This window comes from Ictalurus furcatus, chromosome 4 (genome assembly GCF_023375685.1).
Source record: "Ictalurus furcatus strain D&B chromosome 4, Billie_1.0, whole genome shotgun sequence".
NCBI lineage: Eukaryota > Metazoa > Chordata > Actinopteri > Siluriformes > Ictaluridae > Ictalurus > Ictalurus furcatus.
In genome coordinates, this window is record NC_071258.1 from 10,260,001 (window position 1) to 10,272,500 (window position 12,500).

Genomic DNA, 12,500 nt, shown 5'->3' on the forward strand with positions numbered 1-12,500 from the left:
TATACATTCTTCCCGACATGTCTCATATCGATTGCTCATTCTTCTTTACCTATCTGTTATAGCTCTGCTAAATGTTATACAGCCTTCTTCAAATCAGAAACAGATAGCAAGATGGTTATGGCAGTGTGTCTTTTCATTAATTTTTTCTCTATTGATTTTGCATTACTCTTGTTGTTTGGCTGCTTAGAATGATAGTTTTTTGTTGATAAATTACAAACAAGTGTATATGTTCCTGCCATTTGCATTCAAAAGTCATGATTTGGCACTCAATGGTAGCTATAGCACTGGGTGGTAAAAAACCTGTAATACTGTGTAGGTATATATGTGGGTATATGTGAGTGCGTGTTTTGAGTGGGGTTACCATGTGAGGGGATCGTATCCTCAGAGCAGGATGGAGTGGTGTTCTGTGTGCTGTATCCACTCGAATACTGAAGGGAGTCACAGCTGCTCTTCTGCTGCTCCATACTCAGACCACGTGTCAGAACCATGGCAAGCTCACTGGCTGCAGACATCATTGGTTTCCCGTGCTTGAACAGGAGGAAAGAAGTGAAGAGAGATACAGTCAAAGAGGGAAAGGAGATATATTTCCATTCAGTTATTGAAATTAATAAGCCATGCAGGGTTAGAAGATCTCATTAGAGTCAAGTTAGTTATTTTCTATGAACCTTGGCACTGATGTTCGTAGGATTCACTCTAGTCCTGTATGGGTCCTCTGGGTGCAGAGATCCTCTTGCTCCACTAGGGGACTCCACGGTTTCACTCCTGCGTTGCTGTGCCACCCCCTGCTGCTCATAGTGAGGTACTTTCGACCAGTCTTGCTGCTGAAACAAAACCAAAAAAAGAGCATGTGCAACCAATGCCACCCAAGTGTAAGCAGAGAAGAGCATTTGTAGTTATGTAGTTATGTAGTAATTGCAAATATTAAAAGGGAAAGTGCAAGTGGGCGTTACAATGGTGGCAAAATGGAGAGCAATTAATTAAAAGGAAAAAAATGCACATGAAACTAAATTAATTAAATAATGAAAAGTCTGAAAAGCAAAACAGAACATAGAATGTATGAACTAATATTAAACGTGAACAACTGGCCAAAATAAAAACAAACCTTCCAGTGATGAACTTTGGTTGTGGGTGAGGGGGAGTGTGATCCAGGGGAATGATTAAAGGATATTAAGGGGAGAGGTCTGATGGAGCCATTGTAAGTGTGAGCAAGGTGGAAAGTAGTAAAGGACGAGCCAAACTGCGGAGATGGAATGACATTTGGTCAGATGGTCAGAATGCTTATGGAGGACAGACTCCATTAAAGTCAATAACAGAAAGTTAAAGTGTAACAGAAGCAAAATCATATACATAGAGTACATGCAGGGTTCTTGCCCTTTCCAGACCCTTTCACTAATGTTTTCAATGGTTTCTTACAAATTGAAGTCATTAACTGGATCATGAAAGTGGAAAAAGTGACATGTTAACTGTGTTAGTGCAGAAAATCAGGAAATGTCTAAAAGCAACTCATTTAGAATCTGGAGGTGGTCAGAATTTGACTTTCATAACAGGATATCCCTATTTTTTCCCCATAATGCTTAACTTCTATACATTTCCAAGCTTGGAAACAGCTGACTTTCAACTCCCGACATTTAGCGAATTTAGACATTTAAACATTATAGACCTGAGCAAGAACCCTGTCTAGGCCAAAACACTAAATCAGACCCAAAAAATCTGTGGAAAAAGCAAAAAACCGAATAAGAAGCAAAAATTGCAAAAGTGTGAAAATGTTGAGTGCAAGAACATTTTATTGTATATGTTATTTGCAGTTTGATACGTTGGTGAGCTTGAGACCAGGGTACAGATTAACAGTACAGTGTACAGTGTAATACTCACTGCTATGGGAGAGCCACACTCGCTTACAGATTGACAAGTCTCTGATGCTTCAGAGGACGCAGAGCTGGATGATTTCTGTTAGGAAAAACAAAGATGATACAGATGTTGTTACTTTCATTATGATAAATAGAGACACACTCCTGGAAGTATGCTGTTAAATTTAGATAGTACAACTACGGTATAGGGTGTCGAACTCAAGGCCTACAGGCCAAAAATGGTCTCACTGCCTTGTAAAATAAAATATTTTTAAAAATACTGAAATGGCACTTAGTACCTACTGTTCAACATTTTCAAACTAGAGCAGTAGTATCTAGAATTCACAGCATACTGGTAGCATGTGCCACTGTACAGTGTGAGTGAGCGCGCATCTCACAGGAATGAAACGTTGGGTAAAACTGAAGTCTATCTGTTGCACTGGATTCAAATCAGACCTGTGTCTAAAAACAGTTCAGGTTAGCCTTTAATGTGAATGAATGACTAACTCCAAATTCCAAAGTGCAATACTCAGTGATTTTATGGAGACCTACAAATATGTTGAAAAACAAAAAGTTTATGGAAAGCAAAGTCAAAGGTCACTTTAAGGACTAAGGATGTTCTCCTTCTTCTTCTTGAGATGTCTTTCTTAAAGTTACTATATATTTGTAATATTTGGATAATATTACATAAACAGATAGATATAACTATTATATAGAGATAGATTACAAAAAGCATTAATAAGTTTAATACATATTATCACAAAATAGAGCCTAATTATGTAACCTACTCGCCTAATATTTAAATAATTTCTGTTCGGTTCTACTTTCAGATCCAAGGTGTACATTGTTAGAAAAGATAATATGTTTAAAAAAAAAAATAAAAAAAACAAACCAAAAAAAAAACAACAACTTGGATTAGTGAATCACCTGGCTGGTAATGTCTGATGGCATGGGAGAAGGAGGTTTGGAGTGCATGCTGGCATCATGAGAGATGAATCCAGAATCATGCGAGGAGACGCTGCTCAGGCGATGAGCGCCACCTGGTGGTAAATGCACCAAACTAAAAGACAAACAGAAATTAAAAAATCTGAGTTTTCTGTAAATTAGGAATAAAAGTGACCCATCATTGCATTCAGACTTAAATAATTAGCAGTTTGTAATCTTTTAAATGATATGTAATAACCATAATATTTCAAAGAGATCTTAGAAAAATCGTCCTATTCCTATGCAATAGACCGATTAATCCTGTTAGCATTTTTCTGGCTCTGCCCCTAAACCGGAGAAGCTCTGCCTCTTTTCCTTCAAAGGAAACTCAGAAGGGATATTTAGTTTCAGCTAAAGTGGTGGGATTAGGTGAAGACTTGTCAATGTTCAGCAGACTACTCAATAAATAACAAACTGCTCCTTTAATAGATGAAGTAACAACTAAATCCAAAATAAAAATCCACTGTTTCGCACTAAAATATGAAACCAATAAATGGATTCTACAGCAAGAGAATATATGTACCAGCAGAGTAGTGTAAAAAAAATCATTGATCTGATGTGTTAAGCACCTGCACAGGCTGCTCTTCCTGGAGCCAGTACTGCTTGGGGAGGAGGGGGGAGTCTGGTAGGACCAGCTGTAGTCAGAACCCTTCAAGTCCAGAATAACCTAATAAAGAAAAGAAATATACACATACAGGGTTTGTACAGCATTTCTACAGTAATATTTTCCAACCACTTTCAAGGTGCATAATCAGTATAAGACAGATAAGCATTTAATCTCAAATTACAGTACATCACATGGCTTTGGCCTAAATTAAAGAGCTAATAGCGAAGACAGGAGCTACATTTCTAACTAGATGGAACTGAAAAACATTAGGCCCTGTTTCTGAATGCCTTGGAACAATACTGAATAATTAGCTAACACTATGCTAACTGTCACTATGCTAATTGCTACTGGGCATGACTGTTTGTGACCCTGACCAGAATAAAGCAGAACAATACGTTTCTGGAAAGCATCCACGGCCCTTGCTTTAAACACAGCCTTTAATGTTAATTTTCCCGCCATATGACAGCCAGAAGTAGAGGAACAAAGTTAGCGAGCAGATAAGTATTAGATAGCTGCCACTTGGTGACATGATTTATACACAGAAACAATTGACACGCTGGTCTATTTTGACTAACTACTGATAGTGGAAATTTGTCTCTACCTCTTTAGTCCTTAGTTTGTCCAGCTCCATCACTTCCTCATCTGTACTTTCTGCTATAACAGATCAGGTTCCAAAGCTTCAGCGTTCAGGCTAATACCTCCATCAACATCATAGTGCTTATTATCTTGTTGATCACTAACTAGCCAGGCCGAGTCACTGCTGTAACTCAGCAGAACTTTGTCGTAATACTGCATTGCAGTCTGGGACCTTGAGACACTGAACATAACTGAAAAGTGGAGATTGAGAAGATAAGCCTTTGCTCTTTTGTTTTTAGGAGCTAACATTAAAACGTGAAAGTTATCCGTCATATTCGAGATCACAGAAATTTTTTTCTCCTATTCTCACCATTGTAACTTTGCTAGTAATGTCACCATGTGATGTCAGAGCAACAGACAACCACTAACTTCTCAAAATAATAATTAAAACACATCATCAACCAGCAAATAAGCACTAGCATGTCTAAGAACATCGCCAATACTTCAATATAAACATATTTCTTGTGTTTCAGGGTGAGTAGCTACAATATTACGAAATTGTAAAAATGGTATTCAGTCAGCTTAAAATGGAAAACGGATTTTCGAGTCATTTATTCACAGCACAGTTAAATTTTAGTATTTATAAGATTTTTAAGCATCTGTATGAACCCTTACAATAAGTCCTGAGAGTCTATACAAAAGAATCTAAAAGAGGGTCTGGCCATAATGGTAAATGTGAAAATATAAGTACACCCCATAGAAATTGTTGGCTTTTTTGTCATCTGGACAAGAAAACATTTGGTCCTCTTTGAAACAGTGACTATTAATGAAGGTGATATACTTGAACAAAACCACAAGGAAAATTACCTTTTTCAATCATTTATTCAACAGAAATATCAGGCTTCCTGGAATTTTTTACCACTCTTTCATGCAATATTCTTTCAGTTGCGAGATGTTTGAGGGTTTTCTTGCAAGTACTGCCCGTTTCAAATTCCCCCACAACATTTCAATGGGATTCAAATCTGGGCTTTGACTAAACCATTCCATAAACCTCCATTTCTTCTTTTTGAGCCTTTCCTTGGTGGATTTGCTCGTGTGCTTAGGATCATTATCCTGTTGAGAAGTCCACTTTTGGTTCAACTTCAACTTTCTGACAGATGTCCTCACATTATCTTCAAGCACTCTTTGATATGACGCAGAATTCATAGTCGAATCAATGATTGCAAGCTGTCCAGTCCCTGAAACAGTGAATGAACCCCAAACCACATGTCCTGAAACACAATCATGCTTCACAGTTTGTATAAGGTGCTTCTCCTGAAAAGCTGTCTTTCGTCTGTGCCAAACATGTCAAAACTCTCTCTTTGATTCGTCTGTCCAGAGCACATTATTCCAAAAGGTCTGGTCTTTGCCTATATGCTCACTGGCAAACTGTAGTCTTGCAAAGGCTTTTTCCTGGTTCGCCTCCCATGCAGGTCAAATTTGTGCAATCTCTTTCTGATAGCAGAAGCATGCAAAACTTACTAGCAGATCCTGTGATGAAATTGTGGGGTTCCTGGAGACGTCTTTTTGCATCAGATGGTCTGCTCTTGGGCTGAATTTCGTTTGAAATCTGCACCACTTGAAGATGATTTTCCTTACAGTGGAATGATGTATTTCAAATAATTTGGAGATCTTTTTAAATCCCTTTCCAGACTCATAGGCATCCACAACCGTTTTCTGAAGGCCTTACAGAACCCTTTAGATCTTGGCATGATGACACGACACACCTCAATAACAAAGGGAACACCAGACACTAGATAGGAGAGGGGTATAAATAAGACTGGTTCCACCTGCAGTCCCTACGCAGGTTCTAATCTCTGGCATCTTAAAATCCTGATTCTAATTTTATGGATTTGAAGGTGTGATACATGTAGGGGTATACTTACTTTTTCTATGTGATTGATCTGTTTTTTGTTAATTTAACTATCAAATGACACATAAAATTGACCTTTTGAAGAGTGCGTCACCGAGGCACTGTTTCAAAGACGATTTTTTTTTTTTTTAAACAATTTCCATGGGGTGCACTTATTTTTTCACATGACTATGCACTTTTCTCTCAGTGTATTGCATATGAGCACCTGTTCACTGGCCTCTGGCAGTTTATGTGGATCAGTGGTCAGCACAGAAAGATCATCCATAATGGCCTGGAGATGAGTAACCTCTCCCAGCATAGAGATCTCTCCATTCTGAAAATCAAAAAACACACCCGATCAGTTCAGACGCTTCATACTACACCCCATATTTCAAGGCATGATTATGCTGCCCAGTGTTCTCTAGACTCACCACTACAGGCTGAAAGAAGCTAATGAAGTTGCAGTAGCGGCCCCTCTCTTCGAGGAGGGCTCGGCGCACGGCTTGCTTCTCCGTCTCCTCCATCAGCAAGTACATGTCACTCACATCCTGCATAGCACTGTCCAACTGAGGCTGCAAACCTCCTCGACCTGTAAAAGATAAACAGGAAAAGAAGAAACAAAGAGCAGGTGAGGCCTAATGGAAAAAAAGCAGAAGCAGATTATAATAAATGGAATCATGGAATACTAATAGGGAGACACTGTGCATGGGTAGATCCACAAAACTGCAATATTTACTGGCAGGCAGCATTTATGATCAGTGAGAACATGTGAGATATCTGAAGAGTATGTTAGCTAATATGCAGATATACAGATGTGGAATGTCAATATTAAGTCAAAGTATAATCAGCTTCCATGCAGGAAACCTCTCTTTAACTCTGAACAGTTAAAGAGATAATGAACGGCAAATTGGTGGATCTTTATGCACCAAGAGATTAGAAGATATTAAATACAAACACCAATAAAACGAAAAAGACACAGGATGTGACAAAGACATGCACTACAAGCATCCTTCAATGGCAGTACAGTAAAGATGGGTGATATCTTATTGTTTGCGAAATACCGGTAGAAATTCTCCGCACAATAAGAATGAGTCTTCCCGTGATAATAACGATAAAGCCTAGGTGATGACGTATTTATGTGTGCGACCCTTTCTCAGCTCACGTGCAGAGAGAAAACAAGTATGGAGGAAGGCGTATGTGAAGCTGAGGAGGAGTTTATCGCTAAACGAGGAGCTACCTCTACAATCTGGAACTGATTTGGTTACAGAAAATCAGTTTCACTTTTAGATCAAAGGTTAGAGTTTCTGAGGCTCTCAAGACTGCATGCAGCTGTCACTTGTAGCCAAAAACAGTAGTGAATGGTATTATTATTATTTTATTTTTTTTTCTTTGGATTACTGCACATTTGAGCTTGGAGAAATGCAATTTCATTCTACCGTGCACTCCTTGTTGCATGGTCTGAGTGACAATAAAGTACACTTTGACTTTGATTTATATCGTCACTGATATTGTTATAGCAATAAATACCAGAAAATATTCGTGATATAGTTTTAAGTCCATATCGCCCATCTCTACAGTACAGCATACAGAAAATTAAAGATGGAGTAGAGACAAATGTATTCGAGCTAAATGAAATGGTCTACAGGCTAAATACGATAGGTAATAGCTTGTGTTTCAATACATACCTGGGAGTTCTAAAGTTTTTATGGCGCACAGGTCAAGCAAGCAAAAGCATGACATAGATAGAGAGAAACAGCAAGTAAGATAAAGATAAAGAGCATCAGTGACAAAGGATTGCAAATGTGAGGAAGGATGCAAGAGAATCCAATTGTGAGAAAGTCAAGGAAGCACAAGCATAAGTTCAAAACACAGCACAGATATTGAAAACCTTAATAAAGCTATAAAAAAAAAAAAAAAAAACAATCTGCTGTAGCTCTCTGAAGTATAATGCATCGTGTTTCCACCAGGGGGTGCCACAGAGCTGAAATTTTTTATCGCACCATTGTAGTATTTGAAGTCATCTCACTTGATTTATACACAGCACTGTTGAATTCGTGAATCTGAAGATGTGGATTAATTTTCTAGCACAGCAGCGCTGAGAGTAGTGTAAGCAATAATCCAAATCACAGGTTTATATTAATATGCTTGTTCTAATGCATTACTGTTGTTTCTAATAGTAACTCATTTACAGGGACTTGAATTGTAGATGATCCACATATTCAAAAACTAATAGTAGGCAGATAAAACATTTTGTTATTTAACAAAGACAAATGTTCTAACATTTATGTAATGATGGAGTCTTAGCACTTTGTAACGGTTGGAGGTAAAGCTGTAACTAAGTTTTGCACAACGAGAGGGTCTTTAAGATGAAGACTTTGCACTTTCTTGTTTCTCAGTAACATTACAAGCTGCATTTTTCTGTCTTAACATAAACATTGGCAAATCGCTATGGTATATGAAGATTTAAACAGTTCTGGATGTGCTGCTATTCGAAAACAATCCACTTAAATGTGTGAACACCATATACACACATCACACCACCCCAGCGTGGATTATTTTCCTATAACAGTGCTTTTATTCCTTATTTATCCAACCAGCAGAAATGAGCGGAGTTTGGAGTCCCATCAGTCTCTAGTGCTAAACACGATGTCCATGTCAGTATTAGCAGAATATAAAATAAGGACATGTAGTTTGGTTTATAGAATGTGAAGCAAGCAGTTGCGATGGTTAAAAGGAACGGAATGTAACACACCTTTCCGGGCTTTTTTCTGTAGCTTCAGAGTATCAGAGGACTTCTTCTTGATCTCCTGTCGAGACCGTTTGTATTCTGTAAACCAGAAATAAAAATAGAATTAGTGAGAGAACTGGAATCATTAAGAAATACAGATAAGAAAGATTAAATTCAGGCATCAACCATACCTTTGGCATGATCTTTATCTAGAAGAGCAGCTGTCTTCTTCCACTCTTCTATCTTGTCTTGGAGTGGTGTGACCAGTTTCTCCATAAGAGCACTGAGTGTGGTGGAATACCAAGGCATCAATAAAAAGTGATGCATAAGCAATGTGGATATAAAAGCATTTCCAGTGTTTATTAGGCCTTTAATGGTAATGTGAGTGTAAATTCACTCACTGCAACAACAAAAAAAACGAAAAAACCCATCAGCCCCTTTAAGCGGTGGATTGATCGATGAGAATGTAAGGTCATCTGGACAGTGGAAAATCAATGCCTGGCATGGTCAGCTACTTTTTTCTCGCTCTTAATTGAAGGGGAGGTAGGGCTAAAAGTAATAAGGGACATGATTGCATCGATCACTCACTTGGTGAAGTGTCGCAGTTTGGCCTCAATGCTGCGGTGGCGCATGCACATTCGGGTCAGGGCAGAACCGATGTCCCTGGTAGCACCTAGAAAAACAGGCATAACCGAGCATTAGGCAAACAAGAATCAAACACTGAAGTCATGACCACATACTGTAACCACGAGGCACTAGCTAGAAGGAAAGGCAGGGTTCAAAGTGAAAAGGCCACTAAGCAAACAAAAGGTCATGCAAGGTCAAAGCACTGTACAACAGTCAGATTACAACGTTCATGTTTGATTTGAAATGTTATGGTAAATGCATCTGAGACACAAAAATGGTATCTCTTGAATGAAACAAAATGGGGTCTTCAGTTCAGTTAGAACTCTATGCTATATGACTATTGTGAACTACAACATAGCTTCTCATATCAAGATCAGTACAACACACAAGATAAAAGATGAAATAACGTAAGCTGAATTGCTTCTGTAACCATCTATTAGTGTAGATCCTACAAAATGCTCATCTATGTGAGCACCAATAAGTGCTTCGTGACACTGAAGCAACAGAAACATGATCCGAAAATAAAGTCCATATATCTGGGGGAAATCATGCTTGCATGTGTACACACATGTTTCAGTAGCCCATGTCTGCAGTCTGTAACTAATATATACATTTCATAATGTTTAATAGCTTTGACACGGTGATGTACGAAAGGTGGGTCCTCCCATTCTCCCTTTCCCCTCGCTCCAGCCAGGTCCAAAGGGAAAAGGAGGGAGCCTAGTAAAGGGATATCCCTCTATTCTTCCTCATGGTGTCTGCCTTTCCTGTCCGCTCTGTTTCCTAAAGATCATTATTTCAGGAGAGAATGGGAGAGGCCTGTGCTAATCTGGTCTATTGCAGCAGCACGCACTGCAAAGCACGCTCAACCTTATTACACTATGTGTACCTAAAATATAGCTTTTTTGTACTACATTTAACTCTGATTATGGGATACTCCCAAAGCACAAAGCATACACGCAGGTCTACAGTACAATACCAGTCCAAAATTTGAGTATGCTTGCTGAAAACAATTTCCTGAAGTAAATCTGACAATGCAATATCTACATTAATGTATACATACTAGAAAATAAAAGAATGTTATACTGCTCATTCAAAGGGACTTGTATGGTAGACATGCCACACAATCTAACAATTGGAGATTTTTTTTTTTTTTTCCTGTGAGAAGACATTTACTTAACATTTATGGAAGGAGTCTTCAGGGTCAGTGCTTTGTAATAGTCGAAACATTTTCTGCCACAGGAGAGATTTCAGAACAGGGGCTTTGTGCTTTCTGGTTTCTTGCTAACACGGCAAACTGTTTTTAAAAGCAACACATTTCTGAAACTAGATCCATCATCATAATATATTAAGAGGATAAAGAATCATTTAGATTCAGTATCCAGAATCAACATCAAAACTGAACAGTCGAGAGATTCTAATGCCTGATTCATGTCTCTTGATACTGTGTTAATTAAAAACATAACGGGGCGTGCTGTTATAGATAAATAATCTTTGACAATCACAGACACCGGAGACCCTAAATGTTCAATAAACTTCTCATAACATAAAGCTTTCCAAGATTAATGATTATATCATATTTTTCTTTATTAAATATCAATACATTTAAAAAAAAAATCCTGTCTCTGTGAATCTATAAAATGTTACTATTTGCTATAAAATGGTACTATAAAATATTAATATATTAGAACTAGCACATTAATATCCACTCATCCATCCATTTTCTGTACCGCGTATCCTACACAGGGTTGCGGGGGATCCTGGAGCCTATCCCAGGGAACTTGAGACACACGGTGTACCAAACCATCACACACACATTCACACACTATGGACAATTTGGAAATGGCAATCAGCTTACAATGCATGTCTTTGGACTGGGGGAGGAAACCAGAGTACCCAGAGGAACCCCGATGCACTGGGAGAACATGTAAACTCCACGGACATACAGGGCAGAGGTGGGAATCGAACCCCCAACCCCAGAGGTACGAGGAAAATGTACTAACCACTAAAGCCCAAAGTATACTTCGTTTTTTTTACGTGTACGCTACCATATGTGCACGCATGACCTTTCAAAGTATGCCCCATTTCACATGTATGCATACATAGGCGGTCGACGCATGTGCGTTAGGACAACTTGCACTACCCCTCCTGGCCTACAAGAGTCAGTACAGAGCAGTAAAGGCTAGAATTATACAAATGCAGGTACTTTCTAACCTTCTCGCACAATCTCTCATCCACGTAGCCATCCATTGCTGTTCTAACTTGCACTCGTTTCTGTCTCTTCCATTTTTTCTTCGACTACCTTGAGAATCAACAGCCCTCGGTCACTGTTGCCACCTTGTGGAACAACTAAACAGTGCAAAAGAATTAAATGCGCGTGCAACCATTATTTAGTATGCACGTACTCTGTTGATGAGGAAATTTGCTTCACGCGCATTGTATGCTGTTCTTAGAGTACGCGTAAAAAGTGAAGTGTACTTTGGACTTTAGCCACCATGCCTCCCACATTAATATAAACCTGCGAAATTTGAATTACAGCTGGCACTATTGTAAGAGCTGTTGTTAGAGAAGGTAAATCAACACCTTCTGACCAATCAGGATTCCACAGCACTGTGGTGTAATCTGTTTTGTGCTGTGACTCACTGGGTGGGACATTGACTGCAGTCCTACAGCCCAGGTGACATTAAGAGGAAGGAAATGTGAAAGGGCAGACAGCTGAACAAGGTCAGGATATGGAAAAATGACTCACACCTCTCAATTGTCCTGAACAAACATGGAGATACAAAGATTCGCACAGGTAATGTACCAGCTCTAAAATAAGATATATCCAGCACTGCATGTTTTTTGACTTGAAATTGTGTGAGGTGGTCAAACGTTTTATTACAAAAACAGACCCCACCCACCCACCCCCAAACACACACACCTGCCAGCTTCCCTTTCCCTTCCTCTCCCTCAAGGGATCAGCTGACAGCTCCATCCTGAAAGAGCTCAGAGTCTTCCTGCATCCAGCAGTCCCCTGGCCTTCTGCCCTGACCGGACGCGTGCTACTCCCACAGATTTTCCCCGAGTCTGAGACGCGCCATTCAGCATGCTGCCTGCTCCATCCAGCACCTACCCACGCCTGTGGAAGCCATTTAGCTTCCAAAGGGGAGTTGCAAAGGGGTGCAAACAGGTACTCTGGAGGGACTACTCACATGATTGCTCATGTTCGCCTGTGTCAGCTCATGAACACATATGGAAAAA

At 39.2% G+C, this 12,500-nt stretch overlaps 1 protein-coding gene across 4 annotated transcripts in view; it reads right to left on the reverse strand.

The window, feature by feature from the left end:
* The window catches only part of mtss1la (MTSS I-BAR domain containing 2a), a 38,894-nt gene that overhangs the window by 4,151 nt on the left and 22,243 nt on the right, over positions 1–12,500 (reverse strand). The window contains exons 4-14 of one of the 4 annotated variants that reach the window (XM_053622861.1): positions 9,222–9,306; positions 8,825–8,916; positions 8,658–8,732; positions 6,337–6,494; positions 6,132–6,239; positions 3,401–3,498; positions 2,775–2,907; positions 1,873–1,947; positions 1,103–1,237; positions 666–818; positions 362–527 (exon numbers count right to left, since the gene is read on the reverse strand). In XM_053622861.1, the coding sequence (XP_053478836.1) occupies positions 362–527; positions 666–818; positions 1,103–1,237; positions 1,873–1,947; positions 2,775–2,907; positions 3,401–3,498; positions 6,132–6,239; positions 6,337–6,494; positions 8,658–8,732; positions 8,825–8,916; positions 9,222–9,306 (1,278 nt within the window). Of the gene's footprint in view, positions 1–361; positions 528–665; positions 822–1,102; positions 1,238–1,872; positions 1,948–2,774; positions 2,908–3,400; positions 3,499–6,131; positions 6,240–6,336; positions 6,495–8,657; positions 8,733–8,824; positions 8,917–9,221; positions 9,307–12,500 lie in introns of all 4 variants that reach the window. The other 3 variants (XM_053622860.1, XM_053622863.1, XM_053622862.1) reach the window with 3 other exon arrangements.